This window comes from Chrysemys picta, chromosome 1, assembly GCF_011386835.1.
Source record: "Chrysemys picta bellii isolate R12L10 chromosome 1, ASM1138683v2, whole genome shotgun sequence".
NCBI classification, from domain to species: Eukaryota; Metazoa; Chordata; order Testudines; family Emydidae; genus Chrysemys; species Chrysemys picta.
The window spans coordinates 147,590,559-147,605,224 of NC_088791.1; the positions used below are offsets into that span (position 1 = coordinate 147,590,559).

Genomic DNA, 14,666 nt, shown 5'->3' on the forward strand with positions numbered 1-14,666 from the left:
CTGGTTTCAAACTGTTGAAAGGCTCTGTAGTTCCTTAGCAATACACTGAGGTATCCAGTCCCCCAGTAAGTGCTAACCTTCAAGAATGAGGCTTATTTTTTGGAGAGAAAAATTTATTAAATCAAATTCTGATTTCTTTGGAGCTTGCACATGCACGATCTCCCACTCTCTGGGGTCACAGGCAAAATCTCCCACATACTACTTTGTCTACATCAAACACACTGTATGACTGCACTATTTTGTTCTTGAAGGGACAGCTGCCATTAACAAAAATACAAATAATAATACAGTAATAAAATAACTATTAATGCATTATCCACATTCACCTCTAATATCATTTCAACAATTATGATTATTCTAAATTCCTCACACTAGCTTGAGAGGTGTGTGTGTGTATACATACATACATACATACATACATATAAAAAAAACACATTTAAAAGAAATTATTGTAGAAGGTAAAATTAAGGTTGCAAAGTCAGCATAGAAAAGCTAGGAAATTCCAGAATTCAGGTTAGCTGTATCACTTCAATTATGATGCTTTGGAATACAAGATAAAATTTTCAAATGTGCTTAAGACCATTAAAAGTCAATAGTATTTAGGGCACTTAAGTCATGTGGATGCTTTTGAAAATGTTACCCACAGTCTTTAATCATATAACTATACACTATTTTTTCCCTAAGAGAAGGCTTTGAACCCAGGACCCTCAGATCCACAACACAAGCCTCTTCCACTTGAGACAGTGCTACAATGCTGGGTATTCATGCATTCTGTTCCTGGCTCTTGGAAGCAGAATGTGGTCAGGATGTGGTAGAGGCAGCATATTGAAGCACATAATTTGGCACAGTCATTCTAAAAGGCATTGTGGCAAAACAAATCAGATTCAGGCCCAACATATTAATTGCCTGGGTTCATTCCCTGCTGTGGCTGAAATTACCATGTACAACCTCTCTGCTATCTTATCCATGAAATGGGTGAATGACAATTGCTTCGCCTTGTGGTTCATAATTTAGGTTTTGAAATGCATAGAAATATTAAGAGCAGCCACTGGAGAAAGGTGGGACTAGAGATTGTGGTTTCCTAGTGTTTCATTATTATTATTTACTTATATTATTGTAGCACCTAGGAGCCCCAGACACATACCATGACCCCATTGTGCTAAGCACTGTACAAACACAGAAAACAAGACAGTTTCTGCCCCAATGAGCTTACAATCTAAGTATAATACAAGAAAGAACAGATGGCTGCAGGCAGTCTGATTGGGGGAGTACAAGGAAACAATGAGACAGTGTACCAGCAGCCTAATTGTTGTCAAGTTTTTTGTAGGCATCATGGCAAAGGAATGTTTTAAGGAGAATAATGACTTAGTTTTGCAGATGTTTCAGGGAGCTCCTCCAAGTCTGGGGGACAGCATGGGAGAAAGCAGGAAAGTACTTGTTTAACAAGCGGGCAGTGGAGACAGGCATCGTCCTTTTGATATTTGAATGAGAGATGATAGGTGGGGTGGCGATAGGTCGAGAAGAGGCTTGAAAGTGAAGACAAGTACCTTATGTTTGACACAATAGAGAAGAGAGATGCAAAGAGAGGGGTGACATGGTCAAAGAGATGGGTTAGGAAACGTGTCTTTGCAGCAGCATTCTAATGGACATGAGCAGGTCAAGCTTGCATTTGTCAAAGTCAGAGAAGAATATTGCAGTAACTGAGATGAGAGCCTAGATGGAAGTTTTAGCTATGTGGATGGATAGAGATGTTATGCAGAAAGAATCTGCAAGACTTAGGCCTGGTCCACACTAACCCCCCACTTCGGACTAAGGTACGCAAATTCAGCTACGTTAATAACGTAGCTGAATTCGAAGTACCTTAGTCCGAACTTACCGCGGGTCCAGACGCGGCAGACAGGCTCCCCCGTCGATGCCGCGTACTCCTCTCGCTGAGCTGGAGTACCGGCGTCGACAGCAAGCACTTCCGGGATCGATTTATCACGTCTAGACAAGATGCAATAAATCGATCCCAGAAGATGGATCTCTTACATCCGAACCAGGAAGTAAGTATAGACGTACCCTTAGACATAGCCTGGATGTAAGGACCTAGAGAGAGTTCCAAGTTGAAGATGACACCCAGATTATGGGAGTCCGTGACAAGCAGGATGGTGGTGGTGTCCCCAGTGATCAAGAAAAGAGTAGTGCAGAGGACTTGAGGGGGAAAGATTAAGTGCACATTCCGTAGGCTACCAGGTTTTGGGAGGGGGGCTGGGAAAGGGTGTGTGAGTTTCTCAAGTGCATAGCATTTTATCAGCTGTGGGAGAAGACATGACCGATCTGCTAAATGTGTGAGTGTCACGTAAGATACAACATTTGGCAGGCCTGAGAATGTAATTCCCCAAGATGGAATTTCACCAGGTCATCAGTTTTGTGTGTCACCTGAAAGACAGCACCCTCGAGGATCAGGTCTTGTGTTGTCCTCCTGTTGATTTCAGTGGGACCAGGAGAAGGCACTGGATTAGCTGATGGGATCATCGCAACAATGAGATTTGAGTAAGATCTGCAATTAAGCATTCATTTTCACTCTCCCAACAGAAAACGTATTTATTTGGTGGCAAAGGATATGGGACAAGTTTTCCGTGTGTTAGGTCTTTGATTCAGGAAGGAGTCCTTATTCAGGAAGGGTGTTTAAACACATGCTTAAGTGCTTTCCTGAATTGAAGCCTTGGCCTGCTTTAAGCTAGGCCACAGCCTGCTGCTGAATAAAAGTGAGTGTTAAGATCCATTGCATTTCTTCCCCCCTCGTCTCACAAGCAGCTGTGCTTCTTCAAGTATTTGTCCATAAGGCTCTCACTCAAGACGCACATGCACCTGTGTATGCAAGATTGGAATCTTTTGGCCGGCAAGTGTCTGGGACAGTGCATGCGCCCTGCATGGCCTCATGCCTCTAATTGAGCGCATAGGGAGCAGAGTGAGTCTCAACTGCAACTTAGTTCCTTCTTACTACCTATGACAGCGAGACAGGACCTCCACAGTGTCCAACTGCTACCCCATAGCTCTTTGTTACCTTTAGTATTAGTTCAATGTTAATTTTTCTGTATTTTTTCCTGTCTTGCTTATGAGGCAGCTATTCCCTTAAATGATGGGAATATTAAATATTTTATTTGCCTTTCCAGACCAGTTTCAACATGCAGGCCTTTTTTAAAACACCCTTAAAAAGTCCGAGATTATTATTTTTATTGGAGCAATCAGTGAAGGGCGTGTCTGATTCTGAAACTCTACATCAAAAAGAAGCATCTACTACCTCCAAGCTGCACACAGCAAGTGCTCAGGCATGCTGATTCCATGAACCTCCTTTCCTGTTAATGTGGAGTCCTTTAATCTTGGTGAAGGAACTGAATGGTGGCTGGGCCCACTCTGCTATTTATGCGCTTGGGTAGGGGGCAAGAGGACATGCAGTGTTCAGGTATGGCCCCTACAGACATTGCTGGCCAAAAGAATCCAGTCTCGTGCACATAGGGCACATGTGCACCTAGAGTGGGAACCATGTGGACAAACATTGTAAAGGACCGCACTTACTGTAAAGTAAGTAACTTGTTCCTTTTCCGCCTTTTCCATTAAGCTCTGGGAACAGTAAAATACTTGTGTCTGTAGCATGGCTGTAAGTACAAAAAATTAAGTGTGCTCTGTTTAGTGCAGCTTTTTCATGAGATGAGCTTTCCCATTGGTCAGAAATCTGTTTAGTTTCTATTTATTTGTATCATGATAGTGCCCAAAGACTCCAGTGAGCATCGGAGGCCCATTGTGATAGGTGCTGTACAAACACACAGGAAGAAACCATCCCTATACATGTATACATTGTATCAAATACACACAGAACGCACGTGTAGTATTGCACTATAATCCATTTAGTCTGAACATTCATGATCTTTTCTCAGAAATCATTAATATAATGTATTCCTATACCAAGAACTACTTTAGTGTGTTTATTTCTCTTCCCTATATTCTTTCTTGCCAAGAAAGGAGAATTTTGTATTAAATGTATTTTTTAACCATAACAATGAAATTGCCTTAAAACATAAAAGAAATAATTGTTCATGTGGAGGTTTTCCCTTTTATTTCACATAATTTCTTTTGCTCTCTTGTATTACAGAAAGAAAAACCGGGAGACACACAATGCAGGTAGGAACTACAGTGTTTTACTGTTCAGAGTTGAGCCGCACAGCTCTTTGAGTTCCTTACTCCAATCCGCTTAAAAGCATACAAGGACTGGTGCATTTGGAATGGGGAAAGATCCATTTATTGGAGTGTATTACATGAAAAGACTCCAGAGCCTCACATGGAACACCTGAAGCAGGGCTGCTTCATGGACAGCCGTAACCATCCTTTAGTTTGCCTAGATGATGGAAAATCTATAGAATAATAGAAATAATATCTTGTATAAACAGGAGAGGCCCTCTGAATATGACCCTTCACTCATGTCCCTTTTCCTCCCAAATACCTCTATGGACACCTTGGCTTTTCACTTCATTGCTAATAACCTCAGTGAATCAACAATTTCTATTCAGCTACAAGGAAGATATAAGCAAAAGCAGATATTGGTTTTGTGTGAGTATATTTTTGGGAATAAACATATAAAGTATATGGAAACCAGGGGAAGGCATCTAACACATAGAATGCATTTTAACTTTTAGAGACCTTGGGTTAAATATTTTGAGATGGGATTAAGCCGCAGCATAAACTTCCATTGCATTCCGTTGAACACCACCAGCCCCGAAATCCTCCATAGAACCAATCTGTGCTTTGTGGAGATTTCCCCCCTCTCCTAACACATGCCCTTTCCTCTCTGTTGGTTCCCGGCTTAAGCAGCGTTTGGGAACTCACAGCTGTAGGACAGGGAGCGGCAGGTTACCTTCAGAAACGCGGATTCCAACCAACTCAGAGAAATAGTAGGCATGGTCCCATGGAAAGACCAATTAGGAATAAAGGAGTCAAAGAGAGCTAAAAGTTCCTAAAAGATGTAATACAGTACTGAAGACTCAACAACAAGCTATTCCAATGCCGAGGAAAGATAAGAACCACCACAGGAGGCCAATGTGGCTGCTGTACAAGGAGCTTTTTAGCTCTCTAAAAACCAAACAGATACATACATTGAAGATAATAAGGTGATGAGTAACAGTCAGCATGGATTTGTCAGCAATAAATCATGTCAAACTAATATAATAGCATTCTTTGATGGGGTAACAAGCCTTGTGGATGGGGAGAAGTGGTAGATGTGGTAAATCTTGACCTTAGTAAAGCTTTTGATACTGTCTTGCATGACCCTCTCGTATTTGCCTAGTTTAACAACCTAGATGGAGTTACTATAAGGTAGGGGCATAACTGGTTGGAAAACCATTCCCAGAGAGTAGTTATCAGTGGATCACAGTCAAGATCGAAGGGCATATTGAGGGGTCCCTCAGGGATCAGTTCTGGGTCCGGTTCTGTTCAATATCTTCATCAGTGATTTAGGTAATGGCAGAGAGAGTACACTTGTCAAGTTTGCGGACGATACCAAGCTAGGACGGGATGCAACTGCTTTGGAGGATAGGATTAAAATTCAAAATGATCTGGGCAAACTGGAGAAATGGCCTCAAGTAAATAGGATGAAATTCAATAAGAACAAATGCAGAGTACTCCAGTTAGGAAAGACCAATCAGTTGCACACATAAAAAATGGGAAATGACTACCTAGGAATGAGTACTGCAGAAAGGGATCTGGGGCTCATAGTGGATCACAAGCTAAATGTGAGTCAACAGTGTAACACTGTTGCAAAAAAAGCAAACGTCATTCTGGGATGTATTAGTAGGAGTATTGGTAAGCAAGACACAAGAAATAATTCTTCTGCTCTACTCTGCACTGATTAGGCCTCAGCTAGAGTATTCTGTCTAGTTTGGGGCCCCACATTTCAGGAAAGATGTGGACAAATTGGAGAAAGTCCAGTAAAGAGCAACAAAAATGATTAAAGACCGAGGAAACATGACCTCTAAGGGAAGATGGAAAAAATTGTTTTTTTTTTTTAAGTCTGGAGAAGAGAACTGGCGGGGAGACATGATAACAGTTTTCAAATACATAAAAGATTGTTACAAGGAGGAGGGAGAAAAATTGTTCTCTTTAACCTCTGAAGATAGAACAAGAAGCAATGGGCTTAAATTGCAGCCAGGGCAGTTTAGGGTGGACATTAGGAAAAACTTTCTAACTGTCAGGGTAGTTAAGCACTGGAATAAATTGCCTAGGGAGGTTGTGAAACTCTGTCATTGGAGATTTTTAAGAGTAGATTATACAAACATCTGTCAGGAATTGTCTAGATAATATTTAGTCCTGCCTTGAATGCTGAGGACTGGACTAGAAGACCTCTCGAGGTCCCTTCCAGTCCTATGATTCTATACAGAAAATGGAAAGAGGGGTATGTCACCAAGGAAATATACATGGGAATAGCACAAGCATGTAGGGATAAAATCAGGAAAGATTTAACAAGAAGAGGTTCTTCAAATATGTCAGACAAAAAAGAAAGGTCAAGGATGGTGTGGGTCTGCTACTCAATTGAGAACATGAGCTGGTAACAGAAGATGATAGGAAAGCAGAGCTGCTCAATGCCTATTTTGCTTTAGTCTTCTCACAAAAAATAATGTGGTTGGATGCCTAGGGAAGTTACCATAGATTATAAAGGGGAAGGGATGCAGATGGGGATAATTAAAGAAGACGTCAGAGGTCTTCTGACCAATTTGAATGAATTCACATCAGTAGTGCCGGATGCTATACACCTCAGGGTACTGAAGGAATTAGTTGAAGAGATTTCACAGCCACTGGCAATAATATTTGTAAACTGATGGATGACAGGAGAGGTCCCAAAAGACTGGAGAAGGGCTAACATAATGCCCATCCTTAATAGGGGCGGAAACGAGGAGCTGGGGAACTATAGACCAGTCAGCTTGACTTCGATACCTAGGAAGCTACTAGAGCAATGTATAAAACATTCAATTTGTGAATACCTGGAGGACAAAGGGGTGATCACTAGCAGCCAGCATGGATTTACTAAGGCTTAGTCTACACTAAACCCCCAAATCGAACTAAGGTAGCTGAAGTTCGAAGTACCTTAGTTCGAACTTACCTCGGTCCACACGCAGCAGGCAGGCTCCCCCGTCGACTCCGCGGTACTCCTCTCGCCGAGCTGGAGTACCGCAGTCGACGGCGAGCACTTCCGGGTTCGACTTATCGCGTCCAGACAAGACGCGATAAGTCGAACCCAGAAGTTCGATTGCCAGCCGCCGAACTAGCGGCTGGGTATAGACGTACCCTAAGAACAAATCATGCCAAACCAGCTTGATTTCCTTCTTTGACAGAGTAACTGGTTTGGTGGATAGGGGGAATGTGGTGGACATAATATACCTGGACTTCAGCAAGGCTTTTGACACAGTCTCACATGACATTCTGATAGGTAAGTTGGAGAAATGTGGGCTTAGTGGAACTGTCATTAAGTGGATACAAAATTGGTTAAACAACCACAAACAAAATAATTATTAATGGAATGATGTCCGATTGGAAGGAGGTCTCAAGTGGGATTCCACAAGGAACTGTTCTGGGTCCAGTGCTGTTTAACATCTTTATTGATGATCTGGGTGTAGGAATAGAGAGCATATTGATCAAATTTGCACATGACACAAAGCTGTGGGGTAGAGGGTTTGCCAACACTTTTTGGAGGATAGAGCTACAATTCCAATGGATCTTGATAAATTGGAGAACTGGACTATTGAAAACAAAATGGAATTCAACAAAGACAAATGTAAGTAAGGTGTTACACTTAGGGAAGAAAAAACAAATGCACAAATATAGAATGGGAGATAACTGGCTTTGCATCAGCACTGCTAAGAAGGATCTGGGAGTTGTGGTGGATCACAACCTCAACATGAGTCAGCAGTAATAATATACGGAGATATACCTATCTCATAGAGCTGGACGGGACCCTGAGAAGTTATCAAGTCCAGCCCCTGCCTCTACTAGGAGGACCAAGTACTGATTTTGCCCCAGATCCCTAAGTGGCCCCCCTCAAGGATTGAACTCACAACCCTGCATTTAGCAGACTAATGCTCAAACCACTGAGCTATTCCTCCCCCCAATGTGATACTGTTGCAAAAAAAGCAAATGCAATTTTAGGTTGCATTAACAGGCATGTCATGTAAGTCATGGGAAGTGATCACTCTACTCAGCACTGGTTAGGCCTCAGCTGGAGTACTGTGTCCAATTTTGGTCAACAATGTATAGAAAGGATGTAGAGAAACTGGCCAGCAACAAAGATGATCAAAGGGATGGAACACAAGCCATATGAGAAAAGGCTGAAGGAACTGGATCTGTTTAGTTTGGAAAAGAGGAGATTAAGAGGGGGACATGATTGTGGTCTTCAAATACTTGAAAGACTTTCATAAAAAAGATAAAGTTTTTCTCTCTTGCCACAAAGGGCAGGACAGGAGGCAATGGGTTCAAACTACAGCAAAACAGATTTAGATTAAATCTCAGGAAAAATTTCCATTGTCCTACAGTTCTTACAATTAGGAACAGGCTACCTAGGGAGTTGTGGAAGCTCCTTCACTGGAAGTTTTCAAAAGGAGGTTGGATAGCCATCTGTCTTGGTAGGGGGTTAGACTAGATGACCGTTGCAGTCCCTTCTATGATTCTATGCTTGAACTAGTTTATCCCAAGAGTTCTGATCCAGTTATGCCTCCAAGCAGTCAGAATCTATGCCTCCCTGGAATAGTGGTAACTAGTGGCATTCCTAAACCTTAAGAAAGTTGTTCAGTGCTTAGAGCAGGATTGCAGGAATTAGGGGTCTTGGTTTCTATTCCCAGCTCTGGCACTGTCCTACTATGGTGGCTACGGGGAAGTCTCTGCACGTCTGTGCCTTGGTTTCTCCATATTACAGAAAAGTGGTGAAATTTAATGTTTGCAGGGAGCCTTCAGCTCCTGAGATGAAAGGTGCTATAGTAATTCAGAGTATTATTAAGATGTAGAATGCTAGAAGATTAGCCAAGTGTTAACAAATAAACTTTCTGCAATCTAGTATTATAATTAGTGAAATATATACTTAAGATTGTCAAAGTGTTGCCATTCTATGGCCCTGATTTCAGTTGCTCTTATTTTTTCAAAACTTTCACCTATTGGGCTGAAGTTTTCCAGTCATGGGGCGTGAATTCTTACTACCCTGCACCTGAGCAAATCCACTTTGCCCTCACCTGGCACAGATATTAATGTGACTGCACAGTGTGTGAGGCCTGGTCTACACTACAGAGTTAGGTCGAAGGAAGCCGCCTTAAGTCGACCTGTTAATGTATGTGTCTACACTACCGGGTCCTTTACATCGACCTCAGTCACCTCTGATGTTGACTTCTGTAATCCACCTCTGTGAGAGGCATAGCACTTAGTTCAATTTTCATGAGCCGACTGTGAGGTAGTGCAGACGCAGTGTTGTGTACTTCGATTTAATTGCCCTCCAGGTGGTGTCCCACAATGCTCATCTGTGACCGCTCTGGACATCATTCTCAACTCTGCTGCACTGCAGCCAGGTATACAGGAAACAGCCCCTCCCCTGCTAAAGCCCTGGGAACTTTTGAATTCCCATTTCCTGTTTGATCAGCATTGGGAGCGTGCCAGCTTGAGCAAATGCGCTCCAGCCTGGTCTGCACAGGAGGTGGTGGATCTCATCCCTGTGTGGGGAGAAGAGTCTGTGCAGGCAGAGCTCAGATCCAGCAGAAGAAACACTGACATCTATGCAAAGATCACTCGTGAATGGGGGAGAAGGGCTACACGAGGGGGACACAGCAGTGCCGTGTGAAAATAAAAGAACTTTGCCAGGCATACCAGAAAACAAGGGCGGTGAACAGTCACTCTGGTGCTGAACCCCACACATGCCGGTTCTACAACGAGCTGCATGCAATTCTTGGGGGTAACCCTACAAGTACCCCCACAGCAATGTGGACACCTCACAGGTGTGAGAGTCTAGGAACAACAAGGAGGATTATATGGTGGAGGAGGAAGAGGAGGAGGATAATGGGAGGCAGGCGAGTGGTGGATCCATTCTCCCTGAGAGCCAGGAAATATTTTTAACCCTGGAGCCCTGTGGGTCTCAGGACAGCACGGTGGCCGACCGTGATGCCAGGGAAGGCACCTCTGGTGAGTATACATGTAAAATGAAAGTCCAGTTAAACTTTAGCGGGCACACACATTCGGTGGTCTTGCATGTTTACTGTGAAGAAAAAACGAGGTGCTGTGGTTCTCTGCTTACAAGAGGCCACTCCAGCTACGCAGAGAGTGGCCCCTGGAAAAGACTGTTGATGTGGACTGGGATAGCCCAGGAATCCTCCATGGATATCTCTAGGAAACTTTCATGGAGGTACTCTTCAATCCTTTGCAGAAGGTTTCTGGGCAGGGCAGTCTTATTTCTTCCACCATGGTAGGACACTTTCCCATGCAACTCCTGAATTAATTCTGCTGGCATCATTGCGGTACACAGCAAAGCAGCATAAGGACTGGGTCTCTTCCCAGACGCTTGCAGCATCTCCTTCCTTTCCGCCTCTATTACCCTCAGGAGACTGATATCACATAGGGTCGCCTAGAGGAAACGGGGGAAGTTCTCATTAAAAGTGCTCTTGTATGGGGAAAAAAGGGCATGCAGATTCACCCCACCCCCCACATTCCAGATCGCCAAACCACGCGGCCACTAATGTGCCCTTACTGTGCTTGGCATGGGTCAGCAAGTAGTTTAAAGTGGCTAATAGGTGACTGGGGCCGCACATGAGAGATCCCGGGGGTGGGGGGCTACTCACCATGGCTGGAGCAGCAAAACAGCACAGTGAACGGTTATGGATTCTGATTATGTTATGGCTTGCACCTAGTGTAATAAAGATTTTATTTATGAAACTGGCCTTGCTGTGGAAACATTTTATTCTTGTACAATGGCTCCTTTATTTTTTTCCCCTGACTGACAGCTGGATGAGATGCTTTGGATTATGAGAGACCAAGCAGACATATTGAGGTGTCTGGTTGAAATGCAGGAACAGAAGTTGGAGGGTAGAGTCCCTCTGCAGACCCTGGTGGACAGCCAGCCAGCATCGCCTGGCACAGAATCACCCTCCCCCAAGCATTCCATGAGGCAGGGCGAAAAGTCCATCATCCCTTTTACTTAACTTGGTGGGGGAGGGCACAAGGAACAGAAGGTGCCCATTCACAGACCTTTGATGGTCTGTAATGCGGTGTAATGTTACATAGCTGAAAATGTTTCTCCTATTCCAACTTTACAACCCCTTTTCCCCAAGGTTACCTTTTCTTTCTGCTCTCCCTCTTTACTTATGTTTGTTAAATAAAGTAAATGGATTCGAGGAATCAAAGTTCTTTAATGATTAGAAGCAGGGGGGTTGGCTTTACAGGGATAGTGATACAAGCCAGGTGAAGGTTTTGGGAAGCACAATGCAGACAAGCAGCTCACATTACTGTGAGTCATTATTGAAACAGCTTTTCAAAGTCTCGCGGATATGCAATACCCCTTGCTATGCTCTTCTCATTGCCCTGGTGTCTGGCTGCTCAAAAATGGCTGCCATGCGATCTGTCTCAACTGCCCACTGCTGCGGAAAATTTTTCCCCTTTTTGCACAGATATTATGGAGCACACAGCAGGCAGCTATAACCATGGGGATGTTCTCCTCACTAAGGCCCAACCTTGTTAGTAGACTTCTCCAGCTCCCTTTCAAGCAATCAAAGGCACATTCAACCACCATTCTGCACTTGCTGAGCCTATAGTTGAACCATTCCTTACTGCTATCCAGACAGCTGGTGCATGGCTTTATGAGCCATGGGAGCAAGGGGTAGACTGGGTCCCCCAGGATAACTATAGGCATCTCAACGTTGTCAGTGTTAATTTTGTGGTCTGGAAAGGAAGTCCCGGATTGCAGCTTTTTGAACAGACCCGAGTTCCTAAAGATGCATACGTCATGAACCTTTCCCAACCATCCTACGTTGATGTCGGTGAAATGCTCCCTTTGATCCACCAGCGCTTGCAACACCATTGAAAAGTATCCCTTTCGGTTTATGTATTCTTTGGCAAGGTGGTCTGGTGCCATGATGGGGATATGCATGCCATCTATCGCCCCACTGCAATTAGGGAACCCCATCATGGAAAAACCATCCACTATGTCGTGCACATTTCCCAGACTTAGTACCCTTCATAGCAGAAATCGATTAATGGCTCTGCACACTTGGAGCACAGCAGCTCCCATGGTTGATTTATCTACTCCAAATTGATTCCCCACTGATCGGCAACTGTCTGTCGTTGCAAGCGTCCAAATAGCGATCGCCACTCGCTTCTCCATTGTCAGAGCAGCTCTCATTTTTATGTTGCTGAACTGCAGGGCAAGGGAAAGCTCTGCACAAAGTTCCTGGAAGGTGGCCTTCCGCATTCGAAAGTTCTGCAGCCACTGCTCGTCATCCCATACCCGCAAAACAATGCGGTCCCACCTGTCAGTGCTTGTTTCACAGGACCAGAAACGGTGCTCAACAGAGTGCAGCTGCTCAGTGACTGCCATCAGTAACGGTGGATTGTTTTTTTCGGTGGCTTGCAGCAGGGCTGCTTGCAGGACATTGCTATGTTCCACACGGCGGACCCTACTTTGGCTCTGGAAATACTGCAGGAGAAGGCATGAGGTGTTTGAGATGCTCACAGCAAGAGTGCACAGCTGAGACGGCTCCATGCTGCTGGGGTTATGGCGTACTCACAGCAGTTTTAAGTCGCGAAAACCACTGGGTTGTTTGCTATTGATGTGTGGGAGGGAGCACAGTGCATCATGGGATGTTGATGCAATGTTTCCATTCTCCCCTGTGACAATGTTTTGGTCTCATGGGGCATTGCACAAACTTCCCAAAACACCCTGCGGCAAGTTGCATTTTGGGATAGCTACCCATGATGCACTGCTTTGTGCATCGAAGCAGGTGCTGCTAGTGAGGACGCACTCTATCGAGACAATGAGCATGGTGTGGCCATGCACAATCAACTTCATTAATTCAGGGGCTCAAGGTCGAATTAGATAAAGTCGACTTAATTTTGTAGTGTAGACAAGCGCTAAGTCTGGGATGAATCAGACCACTTGGGCCAGATGTGAAAGGTATTTGGATGCCTAAAGATTCACATTGGTTCCTACTGGTATTTTCAGAAATGCCTAGGTGCCTAATTCCCATTGATTTCAAGAAGAACAGGAGTACTTGTGGCACCTTAGAGACTAACAAATTTATTAGAGCATAAGCTTTCGTGGACTACAGCCCACTTCTTCGGATGCATATAGAATGGAACATATATTGAGGAGATATATATATACACACATACAGAGAGCATAAACAGGAGGGTCAAAAGTTTTTTTTTTTTTTTTCTCTTAATTAATTGGCCTCTCAGAGTTGGTAAGACAACTCCCACCTGTTTATGCTCTCTGTATGTGTGTATATATATCTCTCCTCAATATATGTTCCATTCTATATGCATCCGAAGAAGTGGGCTGTAGTCCACGAAAGCTTATGCTCTAATAAATTTGTTAGTCTCTAAGGTGCCACAAATACTCCTGTTCTTCTTTTTGCGGATACAGACTAATACGGCTGCTACTCTGAAACCTTTCAATCCTAGAAAATGTTTACCAATATCTGCACTATGCATGTTCTGGATATCCCTGAAGACTTGGAGTGGAAGGACCTAAGTAATTTTATGTCCAAAAATATGTTAATGAAGTTAATCTTCTACTTAAAATATCAAGCTGTCCTGTATCCCAAATAGGGACTATCTTGCAATTCTTTCAGCAAAATCTTTGACACTTACAGTGATCTTTACTATCATCTGTTTATTGAGAAAGGTTAATATGCCAGGTGGGGGGGAGCTAATATTTTTTTCAAAATGAATTTTGAGATGTATCAAAAAGCACACTTGCTTGGAGAAAGAAGTTATTGCTTTTAAGAGCCAAGTATGTCTTTAGGTTTAAACCTGTTTTATTTCCATCTAAACTTTGTCTTAACAGTTTTTATTATCTTTATCTGTTATTTTTATTGTTAATTTGGTATTTATATCATAGTGGCACCCAAAAGCTCTGGTCAAAAGTAGGGCCCTCTTGTGCTAGGTGTTGTACAGACAGAGAAAGAGATGCAACCCCTGCTTCCAGAGAACTTTCTGTTCTAAGGTTTTAATGAAGCTAAGGCTATTCTAGCTAGGCAGTTGACTACTAAGGATACTGTGAGCTTGATATTGAAGATGAGTTATCAAGCCCATTGGTACTGTAATTTAATGAACCTTTAATTCATTTATAGACTTTGCTCTTTGTAGTTGTGAAATTGTTACAGATAACTGACACTCTGTACCTTAAAATACCACCGTGGAACCCCCATATTTACCTCTGTGATATGATTATGATATGTTTTGTACAAAGTATGCCTAGTGAGGTATCATTTGAAAAATCATGATTTGTTGAACATTACTACCCTGTTGAATTATATGCATTATCACTGTATATGGAGTTATGAGATTTTGCAATATGGTTATTATTGAAATATGTTGTGAGTCTAGGAGACACCCACAACTAGCTCTCCAGTGGCAACAAGGGAGGTGGCCCACACCCAGACAGGTGTTAA

General features: G+C 43.2%; 1 protein-coding gene across 7 annotated transcripts in view; it reads left to right on the top strand.

The window, feature by feature from the left end:
- Positions 1-14,666, top strand: part of USF3 (upstream transcription factor family member 3) — a 69,943-nt gene that overhangs the window by 36,499 nt on the left and 18,778 nt on the right. For 6 of the 7 annotated variants that reach the window (XM_005292720.4, XM_065586527.1, XM_065586561.1 and 3 more), the window contains one exon: positions 4,136-4,164. In XM_005292720.4, coding sequence (XP_005292777.2) covers positions 4,136-4,164 — 29 coding nt within the window. Of the gene's footprint in view, positions 1-4,135; positions 4,165-7,364; positions 7,460-14,666 lie in introns of all 7 variants that reach the window. The other variant, XM_065586544.1, reaches the window with a different exon arrangement.